The sequence below is a fragment of the Moschus berezovskii genome, chromosome 28 (assembly GCF_049115385.1).
Source record: "Moschus berezovskii isolate FMDL1 chromosome 28, NW_MosBer_1.0, whole genome shotgun sequence".
Taxonomy (NCBI): domain Eukaryota; kingdom Metazoa; phylum Chordata; class Mammalia; order Artiodactyla; family Moschidae; genus Moschus; species Moschus berezovskii.
In genome coordinates this window covers 10999631-11024001 of record NC_142487.1, presented here as the reverse complement: position 1 = coordinate 11024001, position 24371 = coordinate 10999631, and the positions used below count along the sequence as shown (strand labels likewise).

Sequence of the window (24371 nt, the reverse complement as noted above, 5' to 3'; positions counted from 1 at the left end):
GGCCAGCAGCCAAGCGGCATGGCCGTTGTGTGATAACACATTTCTTGGCCCCGGGGTGTCCACCTGAGCAAGCCCTCCGGAGTCCAGAGCCCATCAGCTGATCCCACCACCGCTGGGCAGCACCCAGCCCTGTGGGCAGGGTCACGGTTCTTTACAGCAGCATCCTGAAAGTAAGCCAGCTTCTGACACTGTCGCAGTCTTGAATCCTTGAATGCCCCGTCCTCGACTACCTCTTCCAACTCCCATCACCTCCGCAAACCCCTCTCCTTTCCCTGCACTGGCAGAAAAGAGTAGGGACTCAGATTCCTCCGTGAGCTTCTGGGTCCTTCTACCAGGGCACCTGTGACACCCACTCACGCCCCACCGAGAGTCACGCCAACCACAGGCCTAAGGAGAGACCCTTCCTGCCGCAGACCCGCCTCCCAGAGCTGGACGGAACACCTGCTGTCCACGGCCACGTGGTCCAACGTCCCTGGGATGTCACAGATGTCACCGTAAACCTGTATTTCTCACGTGCCCTGAAGAGCCTTGGAAAGACAAGCTCCCTCCAGACAAACGGCTGTTCAAGCCCAAGGTCTGCAGAGAATGCAGGCCAGAAAGCACATGGGAACCCCTGCTTCCTCCCAGGGCTCAGGCAGCCCCAAAACACACTGCTGGGCTCCTTCCTTGCTGGGCAGCCCCACCATCACATTCCAGGCCAAATACCTCAGGCACGTGGCTGGGGAGAGTGGTCTGGTTTGCAGACATCTCTCTGATTTACGATGCTGTGGCCTCACCGGCCTAGGGTTTTGGAAAAAACCCAATTCCGTTTGCTTGCAAGCCTGATCCTGAGGCCCTGGTGTTTCCAGCGACCCCGGCAATCTTTGCTCTAATCACTTTTGATTCTGCCGAGGAAAGAAGGCGCCTGGCTAACCCTCCGAGGCACAGGAATCCAGGCAGAGGGGAACATGCCCTGAAGCTGAACTTGACTCAGGCCAAGCCTCTTCTTTCAGGGTTACTTTAGGGGGTCCTGTTTTTCTTTTTAATGAAAAGTAGCCAACTTCATCCGGAAGAATCCTCCCAGGAGGCTCACCTGAGTCTCTTCAAACATCGCGTATTTGCCAAGGGCTCTGAACCTCACAGCAAAGTTGTATAAAGCTAAGAAAAACAAGCTGATTTAAATTTTCTATTTTTACATGGTGTCCCGTTTCCAGAGGGGCTGAAACGAGTGGTTTTAAACTCAATTTAGCATTTAAGCTAATTTTCAGCCAGGTCTCTAAGGACTGGCGATTAGGGGAGGTGAAGGGTTCAGATGGGGGGGCGGCTGGGCCTGTGGTCTGTCCGGAAGCACCCCCAGCCCCTCCTTTCCCAGGCGGCGGGAGGGCGGGCCTGTGGGAGCCAGTGGGCAGGCAGCACCTAGGGTTCTGGAGAGGCCCCGGAGGCCGAGCCCATTGACCCGCTCTCCGGGCCCGCCTGGGGAGGGATCGCAACACTTCCTGACCACTTGCTAGCGGCAGGCCCAGACGCACATGCCAGGGACAACAGGAGAAGAACGGGCCTTTTCAGCTCCCCGAGGCACGGGGCCGGCCTCCACAGAGAGCACAGCCCAGGCCCTGGACACCGGCCCGCGTCCGCCCAGCCCGGCCACCACTTCATCTGTGGCCACCACACTCCTCCAAGCCTCGGAGTCTTGCCTTTCTAGAATTTGTTTTGAGTGTGGTAACAAGTTTGGATAGCGTAAGATCTCAGCACGAAGGTACAGAAATGTTCCTGGTGACAAACATCTGTCCCTGGCCTTATTGTCCCCTCCTCCTTGTTCTAACATTGCAGAAACAGCAGGTCCCTGGTCAGCCTACCTTCTTCTTCTGTTGCTAGTTTTACACACAGTATCACACTCTTCACACTGTTCAATACATTCCTTTGAAACAAAACAAACAACTAAACTCAACAGTGTGTCCCGGGTAATCTCTATGGTCCAAGGCTTTCTCCACCCTTAGCGTTTCTTTAACGAGGAGAGGGATCATGGCCTGGGGTTTAAAGAGTTTACTTCTGAAGCATCTGGGGAAACATTCCCGCAGAGGAAGAAAGAGAAAACAGGCGGAGCCACCTTACAGCCTCATCATCACTGGGCGGCCCTCCTTGGCCACCCTCCCTGCAGAAGCCACCTGCCCCGAGGGCTCCTTGCTGCAGGCCAGGTGGGCGGCCTCTCCCAATGCCTGATGGTGCTCTGCATGTCAACCCAATCAATTCTGCTTCTTTTACAGAAAAGATTTCGTTCCAGAGGTCAGAAAAACACTGTCAAGCCCGCAGCTGGTAACCCCAGGAGGCCTAGACCCTGGGACTGGCTCCATCTCCAAGGTCCACATATTCTGCAGTCTGTCCAATGTTGTCAGAAAACAGAGCCTCGACTTTTTTATGAAAATCCTAAGCAGGTCAGCCTTATAGCTGCCACCCTCCATCCCCAAGCTGACATGTCATGACGCACTTCCGAGATGTGTGTGCTCCAGGAGCTGGGGTGTGAACCTGGCTGTCCTAACAGACAGCGGGGCTTGGTGAGGGAAGTCAGCCCAGTGGGCACAGGACTAGGGGTGCCTCTCTGGAGTCACCAACCCAGGAGCAAGGATTTACCATTTAACTTTGTTCTAAGAGCCGCAGAGCATTGAGAAGCTGCAGAGACAGAGGTGGGAAGAGAGAGCTGGATGCAGGCATTCCCTGCTTTTCCAGGTATAAGGAGAGTACAGGAGATCAAACAGCCCATGTGGGCATCCTCAGGTGAGGAAGCAGGGCCTGGACCCCATGATGTGCACACACAGCCCCAGGTCAGGTCCAGGCTATCTGCGGCCTCTCCCACGAAGGGGGCCTCCGTCTGGCCTCCCTCTCCTTCCTGGCCCCTGACCATCCTGCTCACTAGCATCCTCGCTGGACCATGATCAGCAATAAAGGCTCTGCTCCCAGGCAATCCTCTCATAGGCTCAGCCAGGCCAGGTCAGGACTCTGGCTCCTGCGGAGTTTCCGGACAAGCTGCAGGCCATCCTTGCTAGTGACACACTCACTCCCAGAGACAATGTGAATGTCAGCTCGACTGGGCTCAGAGGACGCCAAGTGCACATCTGCAAACCCCGTTCCCACAGTGTCTCAACACCAGGAGTCTGGAGAGGAGCCACAGTGTCTGCATGTGGCAGCCACCCGCAGAGGTCCTGCAACGTCCTTTCACTTCCTAGGAGCCGGGCCTGGGGTCCATCCATCAGCTGTGGAGCAGGCAAAGCCCCTGCCTGCCCTCTCCCTGTGAGGGTGCCTGGGGTTCTAGGGGCAAGAGGGCGGCTCTATCCCCCATGACCCTGTCCCATCTTTGCTCCAGATAGCCCAGGAACTTGCAGGGCACAGCACACACACCTGACCTGGGTCTGCTTGGAGCCCGAGGAGGGGCTGTCCCCGAGACACGCACCCAGAGGAAGCAGCATCTCCAGGCTGGCCTCCTCACAGACGTTCCACAGTCGTCACAAAGGTGACTTTCCCAACTTTCATGGCACAAGCTCGCAATCACAGAAAGAAGACAACCGCAATCTGGTGGGGGGCAATACTGTGTGGTACCCTCACCAGGCATAAGCGCCCTCAGAGGATAGAGAACAAACTGGATGAGAAACCAGCACAACATTGTAAAGCAAGAAATGAAAGTTACTCAGTCCTGTCCGACTCTCTGCAACCCCATGGACTGACTATACAGTCCCTGGAATTCTCCAGGCCAGAATACTGGAGTGGGTAGCCATTCCCTTTTCCAGGGGATCTTCCCAATCCAGAGATCGAACCCAGGTCTCCCGTATTGCAGGTGGATTCTTTACCAGCTGAGCCACTAGGGAAGCCCAATTTTCCCCAGTTAAAAATAAATTTAAAAAAATTAAAAACCAACAAATAAACCACCAAGCAAAAGTCAGACAGGCCTTGCGATTGGAGAGCTGCTGTTCTAGAGAGGATTCCAGAAAAGCTGGTCTGATGGTAGGGAGGGGTTTTCTGACCCCGCCCCCAACCCAGGGCCCCTGCCTGCCTCCTCAGATTCTGTGGTGGAAACCATCCTGTTACTGCAGACACAGACTCCGAGCCTGTGGGAAGGAAGTGCCTGGTGAATCCAAGTGTAATTAGGGAGTCGGCATTCAAGATTTTCATTGTCCCCGTCACATCCTCCCCAGTGTCACAGTGACTTAGGTCTCACTCAGTCCAACCAGGAGAGGGTGGAGTCTCGGGAAAGATCTGGGTTCAAGCTCTGACCCTGAAAGTCACTAACCAGTTACCCTGGGCAGGAGACCACCCCTCACACCTCAGCTGCTCGCTTTTCTGCTAAGAGGGTGGTCGTCGAGGCCTCACAGGGTTATCGTGGAGACAGAGCAGGAGGCTGTAATGGTTCACAGCCCCCGCCCCCAGGCCCACCTCCAGGGCCAGGGGATCCCCACCTGGCTGCCCCTCTGTCTTCCCAGGTGCTAAGATCATAACCTCTCTCCATTTCCTGCAAGTTTTCCTCTAGGACTCATAAAAGAAGCTCCCAGAGGGTCAGGACAGAAAGAAGACTTAGAAAATTTCAAGGATGGCCACCAAGGCCCTTCTGAGCCACCAACCCAGGACCATCACCCTCATCAGATGGGGAAACCAGACCCCATCACAGAGCTAGAGGTGAGCCCCCAGGTGCCCTGACCCAGGTTGGTGTCCCCCCGGCCTTAAGCCCTCCCGTCCCATCACCCCGAGCGGTCCCTCTGTGACAGAGCCACCCAACATCTGGGGCACAGTGGGGTGTCAGGGTTCCTTGGTGTTCTTCTGGGGCGGCTGGTAGCTGGACCCCACCCCCACCCCTCCATGATGCAGCCCCCTACTCCCACCCCACCACATCCAGGGCCAGCGGGGTACCTTGGCCTTCTGCAGCAGCTGCTGATAACTGGACCCGCCCAGCCCATCGGTGTTGCAGAGACCCCCTAGCTCCGCCCCCCACATCCGGCCCAGCGCCGTACCTTGGCGTTCTGCAGCGGCGGCTGATAACTGGACGGCCGGTAGAACATCCTCTGGGCGGTGTCGGTGTGCACGTCCCCGAGGAAAAGCTCCTCCACCAGGCGGTCCAGGCTGTGTGGCAGGTGCTGCTTCTCCACGCGCACCAGCTGCAGCTCGTGCATGGCAAAGTTCACGGCCCGGGTGCACTCGCGCCCGCCCTCCTCCCGCCACAGGTCGTAGGGCACATCCTGCACCCAGGCGCCCCCGGCAGGCACGAAGCCGGGGCACGTGCGGTTGACCAGCTGCCCCAACTGCTCGGCCACCGCTTCTGAGTGGCACACGACCTGCACGCGGTGCAGCTGGTAGTCGGCCTCGGTGCCGCCGCGGATGATCCAGGAGGCCTGGCGCAGACGGATCTTGCCGCGGACCACCAACGTGTAGGTGGGGCTGGTGCAGCGGTTGCCGCCGTAGTAGAACTGGTAGGCCTTGAACGTGTTGTTGTGGTAGAATCGGTAGGACCTGGTGATGAACTCGGGACCTGACCGCACCTCACAGCTGCAGGAAAGCAGGTAAGAGACCCAGTGAGCCCAGAGCCACAGGAGGGAGCCACAGGAGTCATCACAGGGGCCCAACCCCACACCTCACAGCTACAGAAAAATGGAGGGATCCTGTGAGCACTTTAAGCCAGGGAGGTCATCAGAGGGGTCCGACGCTGCACCTCACAGCTGCAGTCAATGGGTTGGCCAGAGAATCCGTCCACGCATCACCTTTAGCCAGATCCTAGTCTTGGTGACTTTGGGACATTCCTCTCACTAGTCTTGGCCTTTAACCTTCTTGTGTCTTTTATATATAAACCTAGTAGGTATGGTAAATCTGGTTTGAGCCGTGTATGGCTAAATCAAGCTGTGAAGCTGACATCCCAAAGGCCAGTGGTTCTCAAAATTACTGTTAGTTTACAAACTGGTAGATGGGCATCTGTACTTCCCTGCTGGCTCAGTGGGAAAGAATCCACCTGCAATGCAGGAGACACAGGAGATGTGGGTTTGATCCCTGGGTCAGGAAGAGGAGGAGGAAATGGCAACCCACTCCCGTATTCTTGCCTGGGAAATCCCATGGACCGGGGGCTACAGTCCATGGGTCACAAACTGAGCATTACTGGAAGTGGGTACCATTCGCTGGGGAGAGACCCTCACCTGCCGGCAGATGCTGAGTGGACATACGGCACCCAGTGGTCCTCTGAGTATCTGTCTCTGTGACAGAGGGAGGGGAAACCCACATTCCCCCCAGCCCCCAGGGAGAGAGGAGTCCTTCTGTGTAAGCAGGCATTCATGTCTGCTCCTGTGGTTTAGACAAGAGCACCACTGACTTCTCACACCTCATCTCACTTGAGAATCTGCTGATCCAGTTCTGAGTTCGCATCCACTTGCTTCTCCATCAGCCCCCCAACTCTGACTCCCCTCACCCAGCCCTCAGCCATCTCCAGCTGGAACTAGTCTCCAGCTTTTTAACTGGTCGTCCCCAAGTTGAGACAGGCTGGGACCCAGGACCCTTGGTTGCAGTGCCTGCACCTGGAGACACCTCTCCTCCAGCAATGGATACATAGAAACTACGAGACTAAAAATAACTGTGTGCACGTGCAGTTGGGAAAATTATGGACAAGAAGATACAGAAACACCAAAAACCCCACGGCAGCCGGGAGCAAAAACAGGGGACTGTGTGTGCCCCCTGCACTCAACACCACTTAAGGGGTGGGCAGACCACCTAAGCCATCCCACCTGCCGACCCCTGGACACACCCCCTACCCTCATCCCATGTAAGGAACAAGCTCGCCCTTCCCTTGGGGGTTGTTGTTATCCTTGTTTAGTCGCTAAGTCGTGTCTGACTCTTGTGACCCCATGGGGTGTAGCCTGCCAGGCTCCACTGTCCATGGGATGTCCCAGGCAAGAGTACTGGGATGGGTTGCCATTTCCTCCTCCAGAGGATCTTCCCAACCAAGGGATCGAACCCAAGTGTCCTGCATTGGCCGGCGGATGCTTTACCACTGAGCCACCTGGGTGAGCAAGGCACCCTATTACTTCTTTTTGCTCCCCTCTGCTGCAGCAGGGGCCCAGTAAAGCCGGGCCTGAATTTCTTGTCCGGCCTCTGATTGATTTCTATTGATTAAGGAGGCCGAGAACCCTACTATCCCCAGTAACTCTTTCCACCATCCCCTTGAGCCAGAACATCCTTCAGTCACACTGTATCAGGCTGTTAGCAGGGCCCTTGCTGAAATCTCTTCAATGGCGTCCCCAGTTCTCTTACATTAAAAGCCAAACTCACAGAGACTTGGCCTGCATGGGCCCTGGGAGCCAGCTTAGCCTCCTCCTTGGCCTCTGGGGGCTGTCCTACCCCCGCCCCAGGCACAAGGGCTACCATGGCGCTTCTTCAGTCCAGCCTCTGCTTGCCCCACAGCAAGAGCTCTTCCCAGTCTTGCACAGTCAAGGACATCTCAGCTCAAGTGTCCTCATCTTGGTAGCCCTTCCCACCCCAGCCCGTCCTAAAATAGGGGCCCTGAGATTCTCCTGGAGCACCTGTTGTTTTTTTCCCTCTTCGTAACACCTCTTTGTGTGTTTATTTGTGAAATTCCTGAAGACGTGTCTGTTTGATTCTCTGCTGCTGCTAAGTCGCTTCAGTCGTGTCCGACTCTCTGCGACCCCATAGACAGCAGCCCACCAGGCTCCCCCGTCCCTGGGATTCTCCAGGCAAGAACACTGGAGTGGGTTGCCATTTCCTTCTCCAGATTCTCTGCTACACACACAAAATCTAGAACTGTGCTCAGGCGCAGTAAACATTTGTGCACTTCAGAAATATTTGTTGAACAAAATGATAAATTATTTAAAAGTACATTGTGTTAACATTGTCTGTGCCAATACTGATGAGGAGGTTATTCTGAGAAACCCCATTTTTAGGGGAAAAAAAATACCTCTGGGTCTTCCTTGTCTTATTCGTTTTTTCCTCTCTTCTCTGGATGCCTGTGAACCCTCCCTGAGGCACCTGAGCAGGGTCTGCACAGAAGGCGTCAGATCCCACTATTCCCTAGCCTAGTTAGCCATGTGAATTTGCAACAATTTAATGGGCAGGGGGAAGACTACAGGTCTGCCTCTGGGCTATTTTTAAAAGCTCTAATGGAAGATAAGCCAGAGCTGAAACCGGGATAAATCTCAGCTCCACAGCCTGGAAAAGAAGCCAAGAGCTGTGCCCTGGCTGGTCCAGGCAGTGTGGGTCCCTTTTAACATACTCTTAGACTCTGAAGCTGGATATCAACTTACCAGAATACCGCTAGACTATTTAGACCATCAGAAGCTTGCACGTCATGTTTCAGGGTTGGTGAAACACAGACTCCTTGCTAATTTCACTTGCTAATGGTTTCTTTTCATACACGAGTGATCCTCAGGTTCAGTAAACAAGGACGCTTTCACTCCCAGGTGGCTTCAGAGTGGCACCGTATCCCCACTGCCCAGGCTAAGATTTCTGTAGGACCGAGCTCTGTTTCTTCATCAACCCAGGCTTCCAAGAGTCGCTTGGCTCTGAATGAGAACTCAGACAACCCCAGGATCACTGTGGGTTCTAGAAAGTCTCCGTGCAGCTGAGAAACCCTAAGAAGTGCACTTGCCGGGCCCTCGCGCCCCGGCCGCTTACCCGGTGGACACCCAGTGGCCCTCGATGGCGGGTGGCATTTGCACGGTGATCCTGGCTCCATTGTGGAGGTGTTTGAGCATGTGATGACACTGGGATTCCTTGAAGGCCCGCCAGGCGCTTTTCTCCAAGGACCTGGGATGGGTCCTGCTGTCCGGATGAAGGAGAGCAGAGCCCTCTCCCAGCCCTGAAACCGAAATGTGGAAGCAGTCAGTAGAGCCCGAGAGATGTGAGGCTGGCAGAGGAACTTACCCGAGGCAGGGACGTCCCCCCAGGTGGGAAACGCCGGGTCTATGGCTGTTCCTGCTGCTAAGTCGCTTCAGTCGTGTCCGACTCTGTGCAACCCCAGAGACGGCAGCCGACCAGGCTCCCCCGTCCCCGGGATTCTCCAGGCAAGAACACTGGAGTGGGTTGCCATTTCCTTCTCCAATGTGTGAAAGTGAAAAGTGAAAGTGAAGTCGCTCAGTCGTGTCTGACTAGCAGCGACCCCACGGACTGCAGCCCTCCAGGCTCCTCTGTCCGCGCAATTCTCCAGGCAAGAGCACTGGACCGGCTGGCCACTGCCTTCTCTGCTGGCTGTTCCTGCTCTCCTGGAATTCACACGCCTCAGTGGGAAAGGGTCTCAGGAGATCCTTGCCCAGCTAAGAGTATGGGATCTGGGGAGACACTGAACGTGACTTCCATGATGTCACTTGACGAGTCCCTAGCAAAGCCAGAGCCCAAACCCAGTTTCCTGAACCAGCCAACAAGGCCATGCCTCTGGGAGCAGCTGTGCAGGGCTGCAGGGGAGAGAAGCCCGCGCCTCAGGGCCACCGAGGCTGGAGACAGGGCTGGAAGGATGGCAGGAAGAGAGGCTGGGAAGGTTGACAGGCCAGTGACACACAGACAGCAGTGGCCTCAGCAAAAGGGTGAAAGGACATGGCGGGAGAGGCCCATGGAGCTCAGGAGACACCCTGCCATAGGGGCTCCCTTCTGCTCGCACTACCTCATGCATCTTGGGGTCATCAGTCTCCAAGTGGATACCCTCGAAAGGTGATGCCAGTCCTCCACTCGCCCTCCAAGGGGGCAGGGGTGACATTTCCCCCAGTGATCTTCCAAAGTTGCCACTCAAAGTTGGTGACAAACAAACATATGTTACAGGGTTTAAAACAAGAGTGACTGCAAGAAGACTGAACACTTGTAAATGTTTTCCAGGGTAGAGGGGACCTAGGACGAAACGTCTCTTCAGTACATGTGGACCAGGTTGGCCAAAGTGTGCATACCCGCCACGTGTTCAGGAAAAGGCAATGAAAACAGATGGAGCTGTCTTTCTGAAAGCCTGCTGTTCCTTCTGAGAGTCACTCCTGAAGTAACTCATGATCTGATGGGTCTCTATCACTAGATATTCAGCACTGTGTTAGCAAAAAACAAAGCAAAACAAAAAACCCCACTATTAGACAAACGTACAACAATAAAAGATGGGTGTTAACAAAACTGATTGTGGTAATCGTTTCATAATAAACGTTAAATGCTATGTCACCACCAACTTTGTTTGGCCAAACCATGTGAATCACACCCGAGTTGGAGTGTGTGTATGTGTGTGTGCTCAGTTGTGTACAACTCTTTGCGACCCCATGGACTGTAGCCCACCAGGCTCCTCTGTCCATGGGATTCTCCAGGCAAGAATACTGGAGTGGGTTGCCATACCCTCTTCCAGGGGATCTTCCCGACCCAGGGATCGAACCCACATATCTTATGTCTTCTGCATCAGCAAGGGGGTTCTTTACCAGTAGTGCCACCTGGTAATGTGGTGACGCTAAAACTCAAAATCTGCATCAGGTGGTGTAGACACCGATGCTTAGGGCTATTAAGTAAGGACCCCTTTCCTGTGGCCTTGAACTCCATCCCAGTGAAGGCCCTTCTGCTGTAGCGATGGTCCTGGGTACTCCATTCCTGACCCGCCCCAGAGAGGAGAAGGAAACAGGCAGGACACAAGTCTGCTAACCTGGCTATTTCTCTTTGCAAAGCCAGCCTGTTTTCAAAACACAGGCACTTTGATCAGCCCCTCTGCCAGTCCCACAGTGAGGCCCCTTCAGGAGATAGGCTGTGGCTCTGAGAAGGAGGAAAGTCTGGAAAAGTCAGGGGTGAGCTGTTAGCAATCCGACATGGACATCCACCTGCACTGTGTCTTCTGGTGGGGTATCGAGCCCAGTTCCAGGGTTTCAGTCCCGTTTGTCTGGCACCTGTGTGGACCTCTCTCAGTCAGCTCTGAACTTGAGGCTGGAGGGGGGTGCCTCCACAACCCCAAGAGCCGTGATCATCATGACAATAGGAAGCACTTCCTGAGTCCCCTGGTGGGAATGAAGCGAAGAAATAATACAGTATAACTTGCCATCTGTTGAGTAGTCAATTGTGTGAGCAGTTGTTATGTGGCTAAAAAGAACAGACTTTAATTCAAGTCTTCAAGTCAGGAGACACTGGGAACTGGGGAAGATTCTCTTTTAAATGTGACACTCAGCATTCAGTCAAGATGCCATTCTCTCGGATCAACCAAGCCAAACTCTGTTCTAAAACTGATTTATATAAACCCCTTTACACCCTGCAAATGTGTCCCCGTAAAGCTAAGGAAAGCTGGAAGGGAGTGAATATGGGTGAAATGCCGGAGCTGGGCTGCTTGGGTTTGAAACTGGATCAGCCACTTAACAGATTTCATCAAACCCAAGACTTCAGTGATTGTTAAGACGCATCATTATTTTATTACCAGTGACAAAAAACACTTGCATTTAAACGATGACACAGGCCTTAGCAGCAGTGCCCAGACTGCTGCTAAGACTCTCAGAGCACGGCCTCTGACTGTTTCACCTCTGCAGAGATCCGGCCTTCAGCTACAAAGCTTCACTCGGGACAGTAACGGTTCTGCAAGGATCTCGACAACAAAGCTCAAACACAGTCTCGTCTTTTCGTGGGCATCTTCCCTTCCACATAACTGATTGTTTCTCAGTGAGGAAACATGTAAGGGCAGTTACTTCCCACCCTCACTCTGAGATAAACACTCGACCCACTGATGTCACAGGACACCCCCGGCTCTCTTACCGGTCTGCCTGATTTCCACCCTGGTTTTGTTCTCAGTGCTGAGAGTGGAATTTATAAGTGAATTCTAACACCTGGCTCAAACTTTCACTCTATTTTCAGGACCAAGCTATTGGCAACTATGCCACAGATGGAGAGTAATGAGCGGAAGTGAGGCGAGGACAGCACGGCAGGTCCAGGTTCACGCAGGTGAAGACCCACGTCCCCAGCACGACTGCCACCCACAGACTCACGGCGACTGGAAGATGCACAGCCACTGGAAAGACCTTATTTATGAAAAGATATCAGTCATACAGCCAGAGAAATACGCGACGGCACCGTGACCACAAACCCATCACTCGGCCCCACAAGCGCCCGTGTGCTCACCTGTAAAGAGGAGGCGACAGCACTGCGGGGCCCTGGAGTCAGCCTCAGAACGCGCCAAGACGTTTCCTTTAGCACATGGTTCACAGTTCTTATTAGATGTTAGTTGCTATTATTTTAGGGCTTCCCCAGTGGCTCAGTGGTAAAGAATCCACCTGCAATTCAGGGGGCGCAGGAAACATGGGTTCAACCCCTGGGTCAGGAAGATCCCCTGAAGGAGGGCATGGTAACCCACTCCACTATCCTTGCCTGGAGAATCCCATGGATGCTGGAGGGCTACAATCCATGGGGTTGCCAAGAGTCGGCTGAAACAACTTAGCAAGCACGCATGCTTTTATTTTAAATGATGATCAGGCTCTTAGAGGCCCTGAGAAAGCCCTTCCTAACAGAACGGCTACCATAATGGAGAGAGTCCCCCTAAGCCTGGTGCGCTCTGAGCTCTTCATGGACAGAGTGCCCAGAGGTCTGGGCTCCCAGCAGCTGACTCACTGGTGACCCGGATGGAGAGGAGCATGGGGACCCGAGGCCGGTGACAAGCGCTACTCACCGTAACAAGTGCCCACGTGCTGCCACTCTGTGCAGCGTAGGGGCTGGAAGCACAAAGAAGAATGAAGCGCAGTTTTTCCAACACGGAGACTCTCAAGGTCTCGCTGGGCTGGATGTCCGAGGGCCAGTGTGGATGGTGGCTGGGTCTGGGGAGGAGGTAGGTTCGGGGGCAGGGGAAGAGGGCATGTGTGGTTGTGCAGGAGGGGGGGGCACCCAGGGAGGGTGCCCACAGGCAGCTTTATAACCAGTGAAGAAAGAAAGAAAATCCCCAAACTACCAATTGCACATCATTAGAGAGCAGGCAAAGGGCTTCCAGAGACCAATCTCCATCTTGCTGCTGCTCCTGTTGGACAACGAGCCACATCAGGGGCCAGGCAAGGTGTTGCCCAGGAGGCCAGCAGGATTGAGGACTCTACAGACAATCCCTCCCTGGGACACAGGGCTACTCACCAGGTGGGGATGAATCTTTAGGGTGGGAAATGGGACTGGAATTTATTCTCTTTTTATCTTTTTCCTTCAAAATATCCATCACCTTGATGGTTGTTAGGGAGCAAATCTGAAGGGTCAAGTGGGAGCAGGCAGGAGAAGCTGTCTCTAAGGGTCAGCTCTGGATGGGGGTTGCCAACACTCACCCAGCTTGCCTGGTGTGAGTCGTGGACGCCTGCCCCATGTGAAAGTGGAAAGTGTTAGTCGGTTGTGTCCAACTCTGTGACCCCATGGACTCGGCCCATTGGGCTCTTCTGTCCGATTCGCCAGGCAAGTATACTGGGGTGTCACAATGAAGAAGCAGACACAGAGAACTGACTCGTGCGGAGAGGGGAGGAGAGGGTGAGACGTATGGAGAGAGTGACATGCAAATTTACATCACCACTTGTGAAACAGAGAGCCAACGGGAATTTGCTCTGTCTCAGGAAACTCAAACAGGGGCTCTGCATCAACCTAGTGGGGTGGAACGGGACGGAAGATGGGAGGGAGGTTCAAGAGGGAGGGGATATATGTATACCCATGGCTGATTCATGTTGCACTTTGACAGAAAACAACAAAATTCTGTAGAGAAATTATCCTTCAATTAAAAAAAAAAAAAAGAACACAGGAGTGAGTAGCATTTCCTTCTCCAGGGGATCTTCCAAACGCAGGGATCAAACCCAGGTCTCCTGCGTTGCAGGTGGATTCTTTTTTGTCTGAGCCAGGCTCCGTCTAAAATTCAGTCAACGACTGGGAGTAAAAAGGCCACAAGAGGCACCTGGTTCAGCTGTAGGGGAGGCCATGTGGACTCCCGCCCACTCTTAATACCCCAGGATTCCCTTCCCAAGATCAGCCATGGGGTACCCTCCAAGACCAGTCTTAGACTTCTGGCCAACCCAGGGCCCCTTTTTCTCACATTGCCAGAACTGTGTCAGCTCCAAATCTGGGACTGAAACTAGCAACTCACTCATTCACACCATCAGAAAGGCTCCGGAGGGCCGGGCATTCACTCTGTACGCACATCCTACAGTTGGGGGAGAAACCAGACCCCAGGGCTTATGGAGGGGCTCATGATGAGGAGTAGGCTCTGAGTTCAACCTTGGGGCGTTCATGGAGGGGCCACTGTGACCTGAAGACAGTGGACGTGGTCCAGGCAGTTTACAGCCCATGCCCAACACAAGGAGGAAGGATGGAGAGGCCTCATGGAGGAGAGACCCCAGAGTCTCCAAAGACGGAGCCCTGTGTATGCCATCTTGAGCATGGAGTGGACTGGAACAGGGAAGAGGAACCCAAAGCTTTTAAGCAAACTAACACAGGATAAGGGTTCCATTTGGGAAAGACTGCTCTTCCCTTTTTTGGATCCATTATGAAGCTTCTGCCATGGCTCAGTGTATCGTTTTTGCCTGAATATGAGAGAGGGGAATTGCTTTCAACAAGCAGTAAATCTTCTCTGAGGTTCTGGAGAGGCACGGACCATCTCTGGCATGTGGCAGGGAGAGGTCTCACCAAGAAGGTATTTAAAAAGGAAAGGGGGGAGGGACAGGCAGAGAGAGGAAACCAGGAGTATTTCTAACACAGCACTAAGTCTGGAAACAAACTCTTGCAAAAGGGTCCACTTTCACCCGTCTTCAACAGCTTAAATCGACATCCACTCCAAGGTGGCGACTGTGATAACAGTTCCTAGCTGAGTGTACTTATTATTTATGATCGTAAATGTCTTATCATACATAATAACTTTAAAACCCTCCATTTGATTAGATTATCGGTATAATCAAATAATCACCATATTTGCTGTGCTGTGTGTGGTGTTGTGCTAAGTCGCTTCAGCCGTGCCCAACTATTTTGGGACCTTATGGACTGTAGCGTGTCAGGCTCCTCTGTCCATGGGGTTTCCCAGACAAGAATACTGGGAGTGGGTTGCCATTCCCTCCTCCAGGGGATCTTCCCAACCCAGGATTCGAAGCTGAGTCTCCTAAGGCCCCCGTATTGGCAGGTGGGTTCTTTACCACGAGCACCACCTGGGAAGCCCCATCGCCATATCTGGTTGTTGACAAATCTGCCATTGAACACTGAGTACAGCTGACATGACGGTCTTTCAGGCTCTTAAGGCGGTGCACAGTGAGGTCACTGTGAGGAACAGCAGTGCCTATGGTGGTGCTCTGGGTGCAGCAGTCATGGGTGAGCAGGTGACAGTCCTATTTAGGCCATGAGAGGGTCCCCCTCTCTGCGTTGCTCACATGAGTGAGGAAACACACATGTATGATGCACACACAAATAACATCAAGGTTTTGGTGAAATAAAGAGTCTAGACGTTTTGGTCAGTTGAGAAGACTAGCTCATCAGGTCTCATTCATTAAGTTTTGTTGCAAATGACTACAAGGAAAAGAGCATCTCAAAGGTTAAACAGCACTGGCACAGGTAGAAAGGGGCTATTTCCAGGCTTCAAGGTGACTCTGGCCAGTCATCGAACAGGTGCCTTTGTGCCCCAGTACAAACTAAAAATTAGAGGAATGGGAATGGTGACTACCATCTGCAAAATACTTGAAGATTCACTTGACTCACATATTATCTCATTTCTCAAATATCAGGCACGTGAACAGAAAGGAGCAGAGGAAAACCAGTCTTCAAGGTCAAGGGTCCTAGGAAGAACCAGGCCCTGATACAGCCACGCCCACCGGCCCAGCCAGTGGTGCCCTGATGAAGTGGCTATCAATGTGACTTCACTATAGAACAGTCTCTGACATCTGAGGTCTCTGGCCTGGGCCCAGATCAAATGGTTATGACAATGAGGCAGCTTCTTTCAAGTACAGGAGGGAAGAAAACATGGACCCTGGACAGAGACTGTTCTCTTGCTGAAAACAAACCAATTCCTGAAGGCTCAGGGGACAACTTCATAGGTGACCTCTTGCAGAGAACTACATGAGTTCCTGGGGCTCTGGAGGGTGTGTTCACATGCATGGGTGGTGTGTGCATGGGTGGTGCGTGCATGTGTGTTCCTACATGCATGTGTGCAAGAGAGACTCATTTCCACAGGCAAAATCACTCACAACAGAAATCCTAAATGACTCCAGAATGACCTTTACTTCTACCATGATTGACAGTCTACTGTTCAGACAGTGAAAACTCCCAGAGATAGCAAATAAAAGACCAGATTTCCCCAACAAGAGGAGACACAGGATTAACCATTTACCCAGGGATTTGTGCCCTAAGTTCAAGGCCCATGGGGCCAGGTGACTGTTTACATCCTCCAGGTCGCCAGGCTCTGCTCACAGTAAGCACCCCTGAACACTGGCTCCAACAAGGACAAATGCAGTATTTCTCCATCACCCACATTGATCCCTGAACTCATGCTGTTCTTGAAGAGTGAGCCAGGCCACCGACAGGATCAGACAGAACGTGAAGGGCAGGTGGGGGTGGGGGACAGAACAGTGACTCAGGCCAACCTTCACCCTTCAGCAGGTGGCTGCAGGCCTACTGGGTGCAAGGTTGTATTATATGAGGCTGGCCCAATCACTGACATGCGAAGGGAAACATGGGGAAGAAATAGGGTGTGTGGCTATGTCCCCAAGTTCTCAGTAACATTTTAAAAATCTGAGTCCCGTCGATATATTCTGCAGCTTCTCAACTGCCCATCTAGACTGAGGACCCAACACTCCAAACCACCGTCCACAAAATAAAGTGAGAAATAAGTTGGGAAGGAAACACTTCCAGGTGCTTTCATGCTTAAAAAAATAATATCAAAACAGCCAAGCAAGTATAACATCAAGACATGCACAACGGTGGTTTCAGAGGGCAGCTGGTCTCTGAAAGACCCATCCCCGCTCACCATGCACCTTTGTGTCCTGGATGCAACGTGACCTGCGTCCCTCCTGCACAAGAGCAAGGATGCCTCTCTGGGTGGAGTGCTGTGATGCAGACAAATCCATGGAGAGATGACGGGACAACAGGGGACATGCAAGTGATCACTCCACCAAGACATCGCCTGGCCCACGAAGGGGGCCCTCAAGATGGTGAGTAGGCCGTGAGGTGGGCAGGCTGCTCCACCACCCACACGGCTGCCATGTTTTGGAACAAAAGCTGGAGTTCACTCCAGACAGGCACCTACACTCACCATGCTCTTGTTTTTATTTCCACGTCTCTGGAGATCAAAGCTGAGAGCGTTGCTTTTGCCAGTCTTGAAACTTTCTTATCTGAAAGCATTTTCCCTTTATGAGAAACACAATAAAGTCAAGATTTCAAATTCCTGCTTTCATTTAACTTCAGATGAAAACGAGGTAATTCTCTAGGTCGTTTTCTTCTAAGGCCTCGGTGTCCGGGCCAGATGCTGGGGTTGAACCACAGATGGCAGTTCTGCCCGCTGGGCCTGGAGCTGATGGCTGCCACCACAGCCTGCTCTTCACAGTCATGTGTGTGTGTGAGGTGTGTGTGACTATGTGTATGGTGTGTCTGTGTATGTTGTGTGCAGGAGGTGTGTTGTGTGTGTGCATGGTGTGTGTGTGTATGTGCATGATGTGTGTGTGTGGTGTTTGGGCGCTGTGTGTATGTGCGTGTGGGGTCTTTACGGTATGTATGGACATGGTGTGTGCATGGTGTGTGTGTGGTACCTATGTGTATGGTGTGTGTGTGGTGTGTATGTGTTTGTGTATAGTGTGTGTATATGTGCATGGTGTACATGTGGTGTATGTATGGTGCATGTGTGAACGTGTCTGTGGCATGTGTATATATGTGTATGCTGTGTGTGTGTGGTGTGTGTGTACATGGTGTGTGTATGGGGTATGTGTGTGTGTGTGTGATGTATGGTGTGTGTATACATGCTATGTATATGTGCATGGTGTGTTCACGGTGTGTGTGTCTATATGCATGGTGTGTGACTGATTATGTGGTATGTGTATATATGTTATAGCATGTGTATATGTGATGTGCGTGTGTGTGTACATGGTGTATGTATGGTATGTGTGTGTGCGGTGTATAGTGTGTGTATATGTGCATGGTGTATATGTGGTGTATGTATGGTGTGTGTGTGAACGTGTCTGTGGCACGTGTATATATGTGTATGGTGTGTGTGTGTGGTGTGTGTGTACATGGTGTGAGTATGGGTGTGTGTGTGTGTGTGTGTGGTGTATGGTGTGTATACATGCTATGTATATGTGCAAGGTGTGTTCATGCTGTGTGTGTCTATATGCACGATGTGTGACTGATTATGTGGTATGTGTATATATGTTATAGCATGTATATACGTGATGTGCGTGTGTGTATGGTGTGTGTGTACATGGTGTATGTATGGTATGTGTGTGCATGTGTGTGTGTGGTGTGTGTGTACATGGTGTATGTATTTTATGTGTGTGTGTGTGTGTGGTGTATGGTGTGTGTATATGTGCATGGTGTGTTCATGCTGTGTGTGTCTATATGCACGGTGTGTGCCTGATTATGTGGTGTGTGTATATATGTTATAGCATGTGTATATGTGATGTGTGTGTATGTGTGTGGTGTGTGTGTGTGGCATGTGTATATGTGGTGTGTGTATGGTGTGTGTAGGTGGTATGTGTGTGTTATGCTGTGAGTAATATGTTACGGTGTGTGTGTGTGTGGTGTGTCTGTGTGCATGGTGTGTGAGTGTCTGGAGTATGGGACTTGCAGAAGGGAGAAACCCTGCAGTCAGGGCAGCATGCCAACCTCCCGGCTCTGGGCTCTCCGTGAGCACTCCCCTGCCCCAGGTGTCCTCAGGAGTCTTCAGGAAGGGGCTGCCCCTCCTCCCAGCCTTGTCCCCCGCTGGCAGGGCCACAGGCACCAGGAGGCCCTGGTAGACAGACCTGGAGGCTGAATGGCTGAAGGAAGGAGGCTAGAAAACCCTCTGAGAACAGAAGACCCTCAGTCACTGCAGGGTGACTTCATATCCTTTCTCTGACCCAGGTTCCTCTGATTACACGACTTTCCAAAATAATTTTATTCCCAAAGTGAGAAGAACCAAACAGCCTGTGCACACAATGTCAGGACACAGCAGGCGCTCCTCCTGGGACGGTGGCAGACTTTCTCCTGAGCTTTTCCCCAGGATCACTTCCACCCCACGCAGAGGCTCCTAAAGATATTCACACCACGTAAGCTTCCAGCAGATGCTCACAATCACTAACGTACCTTTTCACATTTCTAGTCCCAAATGTTTTGCGCTTCCCTTCAGTCGATTCTATCAGGCTGTCATCAGTCTGTCCCTTAACGATGTGCATTTTCACAGCCCTGTTTCCCACTGGTGTTGAGCTCTTTACTCACTTAGGGAGAAAAAGAAGGAACACAGCTACAACGAGTCAGCTCAGCCACATGCTTGAGGCCGGTCGGTTTCTTCCACAAAGAATATTTACTATCTGCCTACGACCCTTGCTCCCTGCTATGAGCAGCTGAGTTCTATTTCTTTTCAAGATTATATTTTATGACTAAGGGGGAAAAGGTACAGGAAAGACAATGATTTTTTGGTCACAAGAACTGCCTTCAGTAAAAATCATATTTCAAAGACTCTATTTTACCCTATTGCAATGTTTCCTTGCATTCTGTTGGTTAAGCAATCTTTTGGTAATCCACACAGTTTTGGTTGTTTTTTTTTTTTTTTCAACTTTAAGAGACTACACAGGAATGAAAGAGAATAGCTCAAAAGTGTCTTCCCATTTCAGAAAAGTCAATGAAAGCTACAAAGTAAACAGTGTTGAGGAGAAGACCATCTCCCCAACATCGGCTCCAAAACTTTATACCAAAGCTTTCGTTTCCATCAGCAGAGAGAATCAGCACTCAGGGCACATGACAGCACCACTTATTCTGAAACGCCTCGTGTTAATCTGTGTTCTGTAGCCTGATGACTTTTGTGACTTTTCATCGAAGCAAAGAAAACAGCAACAAGGGACATCCCTCAGCTTCAGACCTTCACAACATTCAACCAGCTTTATTTGGACTAAGAAATGCAATTGTTCTCAGGAGGTGAAGGAGAAGAAAGTAAAACTGACACGCATGCTTTCACATCATCACATTTTGAACTTGGGTCTCTCACCACATTTACAGTTTTTTTAAAAAAAAAAAGCTAAAATAAAAGGCGTCTTGCTAGACCCTAATTTACTCACCAATAGGATCTAGGAGTGATTTATGATTTGCCTGAGTTGAAATAAAAGTAACCCCCAAACTGAACAAAGATCAGATGCCAAACACAATAGTTTCTCCAGTGTCTTCACCTAGAATCTTCCTGAAGGTCTTGTGCACTCTGTAATCTTATTAATGAGACCTCTTCGTGGAACAAATAATCTATAAATGATGTCAGGAACTAAATTAATTAAAGTTGGCTCCAAGTACATGCATCACCATAGAAAATACGGTTTAATCTACTAATTGCTACCATATTAATAAATAAACAAATAGCATCCTAAGGTTGTTTTTGCTATTCAGTCCCTCGGTCGTATCTGGCTCTTTGTGACCCCATAGACTGCAGCACACCAGGCTTCCCTGTCCTCCACTATCTCCCAGAGTTTGCTTAAACTCATATCCATTGAGTCAGCAATACTATTTAACCACCTCATCTTCTGCCACCCCATTCTTCTCTTGCCCTCATATTTCCCAGCATCAGGATCTTTTCCAATACCAGGAGAAAAATCATTAAGCCATTCTAAAAGACCGCAGGCAATTTCCTTCAGACTGATGACTTCTCTTAAGATAAATGATCAAGCTCCATCTGTTACTACAGAATCTTTAAATACTTGCAAGACTCCTCACTACAGAGTAGGACACACTCAAGCCACTCCCTTGGGTTAGATGGATTAATGCCCATATTTTGTTAAAACTACTTCAAGTAAGTAAAAATAGGTCAGAAAAAGGGGAAAGGGAGAATACTCAATTCTTTCCTGATGCTCCACACTACCCTAAGGCATCGTAACAAGCAAGACTCTCTCAGATCACAGAGATTTATACCCAGAAGGACCACTCCCTCACTTTCTCCTCTGTGCTGGAACCCCCAGCACAGCTGGTCTGTGGGCAACATCAGTGTGCATAATTTTGCCACAGGAGGTTCATTCTGAAATGGGATGACTTTTTGTAGGATTCTCCTCGTCATCCCCTTAAACTTGGCAAACCTTGTTTTTTTATCTTACATCCTTTCATCATATGTATGCCTGCACACACATGTGCACACATGCACACACGTGCACACATGCACACACGTGCACACATGCACAGGGGCTGGTCCCACTGGCTTACTCCCCCTTCCTGACTCCCTCCCGGCACACTGTGGGTCTGGGTAAACCCCGACCCCAAGGAGTTCAGGCTGACTTCGGCCGGAGTCCAGAGATCTGGGGCTAGATTTGAGCCACACTGAGGCTGCACTTGGGCTCCCCTTACCCGTTGGCACTATCGCAGCTTGCACTGTGGTGCAGGAAGTGTGGTTACAACTTCCACCCCTCAAAACAAGGAGGAAAAATTCAGGACGGGTTGGCCTAGGCTGCGTCTCTGAGGATGGCTTTTGTAGTCCAAAAGGCAAATGGTCTTGTGCAAAAAAAAAAAAAAAAATCTGTTCATGCCAATTTCAAGTACTTTTTTCACTTTAAAGGCATTCACCCATATGCCCGCTTTCCTTCAACTACGATGAGAGGTTTTTTAGGGGACACTCTCCCCTTCGTCCTCTCTCTCTGCCTCTCGTTTCTGGTGTGGGTGGCAGCTGCCGTTTGATCTGCCCGTGGGCTCTGATTTGTTTCATGTTTCAGCCAAAGATGAAGACTGCTCTGTAATTCCAAGCAGATGGGCCGAGGAGCGCAACCCTGTAATTACACCTTCTCTCTTTCTCTGGCCCTCGAACTGCGAGTCTTCCAACCTGACTTTGAAAGTCTGGGATTGCTGGGGATCTGGGTACACCTTGGCCGTCCAGCAGGTCTGGCCCAGCCCAACTGGTTCACAGGGCCCTTGGAGCTGTGCTGCCCACGCCACCCGCCTGAGCAGGATGACAGAGAAAACAGCCACTCAGGGCTCCCAGGGTGCTGCCCCTCCCTCTCCTAGATGGTCTGAGGGGTCACTGCCTGACCGCCTTCTGAAGCTGGATCAGAAACCTAGAGGCCGAGAGGGTGCTGACCTGCTGATCTGACGTGCAGAGGTCATGGTGGGTGTGGAGACAGGACAGCTCTGCTCCTGTACTAAAGGGCCAGGCATTCACCTGTAAGGACAGCTGACCCAGGACATCTGGATCAGCACACACGGTTGCCACCACCCTGCCCCATAAGCCCGCCTTCCCAGCCCGGAGCAATTCTGTCTTACTTTCTTTAGTGCAATTTCTGGAGCACTTGTAAAGCCTGCTGCTCTCTAGCTGGGGGTTTACTGGGGCTGCTGAGAACATGTGACACACGAAGCAGAAACAAAACCCAGGAGAGCAGGAGAGAAGCAAGCTCAGGTCCCGGAGAACTTAGGGGACTAGTTTTAATTACTGCCCCTCTGCGGCTGCAGGACCCCACTCCCTGAAAGTGCCTCCAGAGAGCCTACTGGTCCACCTGGGACAGATCCCTCCCCAGCCCCTCGAGACACTCATTATCCGAGGGGACCATAAGAACACCCGCGCTGCTTTCCCCCTGAAATGACCACAGTCCTCTGCACGGTCCCCACAAAGCCTGGAGCTCGGCGCGAGCTCCCTGTGCTCTGACACTCTGTGAAGGGCGCACAGCCTGCGGGTCCTTGACAGACTGTAGTCCGAAGCCCCACGAAGTGGACACAAGTGTCGTGGGACCCGAACGGAAAGTCTGTGAGCGCGAGCCCTTCCATAGAGAGCGCAGCCGACGCCCGCGAACGCTGGCCTCTTCCAGGGCGCCCAGGAGGGGGCTGTGCCTGGCCGCGGGGTCACCTCGGTTCTAGGGAGTCCCCCGCGGGGACACAGCCTCGGCTACCGTCCCTCTGCCCCGCCCCCCGACTCACCGTGAAGCAGGAGGGCCGGGAACAGGGATGTGAGCAGGAGGCGGCGCACACAGGACATCTCCGGGCCTCCTCCGGGACCGCCCGCGCGCGCCGCACCGCCCGCCGTCCGGGGACCCAGCTCCCCGGGACCCGCCCGCAGCCCGGGCGGCGCGGCCCGGCGGCGCGGGGACAGGGCCAGGCACGCTTCAGGCGGCCGCCACGCGCCCCATGCCCGGCCTGGCCCCTCCGCTCCCGGCCTCCCGCCCCGCGCCCGGACCTGAGCGCCCGGCCGCCCCGCGCCCGCCCGGCCGCCGCCGCCGCCGCTCCGAGCTGCACTGGCCGCCGCCGCTGTGCCTCTTCATATTTCCAGGGCGCCGCCGCGGGAAGAGGCAAGGCGGGGCCTGGAGGGGGCGGGGCGGGAACGGGGCGGGGCCGGGGCGGGCCTGGAAAGGGCCAGGGGCGGGGCGGATCGGGGGCGGAGCCTTAACGGGGCGGGGCGATTGGAAGGGGCTGGATGGGGCGGGGCCTGGAGGGGCGGGGCGAGAATGGGGCGGGGCGGGGCAATTGCCCGGGGACTGAATGGCGCAGGGCGATAGGGCGGGGCCTGGGGGGCGGCGAGCCTCCCGACCCCTTGGGGGACTAGAAGGGCGCTGGGCTCCGCCGGCCCTGCTCCGCCCCATCACCGCCCCTTCGCTCCCTTCCCCTCCCCTGTCCCTCTGGCTGTCCCCCCATCGTCTCCCTCCTCTTATCCCGCGGTCCTGCCGCGCCCCTCCTCTCAAACCTCATCCCCTCTCCTCCCCCAGGCCTGCCCCCCTTCCCTCCTCCCAGGCTCCCACTCTAGGACAGGTTCTCCTGCGAGGGTTTCACAGCTCTAGGCCCGAGCGCCCCTGCCGAAAGGGGGAATACATGTTCCTCCCCGTCCCTGCCCGCCCCACTCCGGGCAGCTTTGGACCGGTGTCTTCCCTCGTCTCACCGGGGAGGATTCCCCACTTGTGCAAGTGTGGGGACAAAGAGCGGGGTCTCCAGTGGGTTCGAGGAAAGGTCCGCGTGCCAAGCTTGGGGTGTGTGTGCGACTGAGGGAGAGGAGAGGAGAGGTGGCAGAAGGGAGAAAAGGCTCCTCCCACCCCGCTGAGGATGCTGAGCGCCTCCCCCCGGGGGGTTCACGAGCAGGCGCGGGGAGGGGTGCAGACCCCTCTTCCAGTCTCCTTCCAGGAGACGAGGACTTGTGGGGACAGGGGGAAAATTTCAGGGGCATACTCCCTGTCGGTCTCCTTCCCCTATCTCCCCTGCCTCCGGGCCCAAAGCTTGGTTCTGTTTAAGGCCTGTGGGTCTTGGGAGTTTGTTCAGTTTTTCCTGGGCTTTGAAGATACAAAGGCAGGGACAGCCAGGCGCTGCTTTTGGTCAAG

The 24371-nt window shown here is 53.0% G+C and overlaps 1 protein-coding gene across 4 annotated transcripts in view; it reads right to left on the bottom strand.

Moving 5' to 3' along the window:
* The window catches only part of APCDD1 (APC down-regulated 1), a 34555-nt gene extending 11292 nt beyond the window's left edge, over positions 1 to 23263 (bottom strand). Inside the window, exons 1-5 of one of the 4 annotated variants that reach the window (XM_088833524.1) lie at positions 12605 to 14783; positions 12061 to 12212; positions 10782 to 10955; positions 8629 to 8812; positions 4974 to 5505 (exon numbers count right to left, since the gene is read on the bottom strand). In XM_088833524.1, the coding sequence (XP_088689650.1) occupies positions 4974 to 5505; positions 8629 to 8708 (612 nt within the window). In that variant the 5' untranslated portion in view covers positions 8709 to 8812; positions 10782 to 10955; positions 12061 to 12212; positions 12605 to 14783. Of the gene's footprint in view, positions 1 to 4973; positions 5506 to 8628; positions 8813 to 10781; positions 10956 to 12060; positions 12401 to 12604; positions 14784 to 22986 lie in introns of those variants that run through there. The other 3 variants (XM_055417218.2, XM_055417214.2, XM_055417215.2) reach the window with 3 other exon arrangements.
* Positions 23264 to 24371: the final 1108 nt, after the last annotated feature.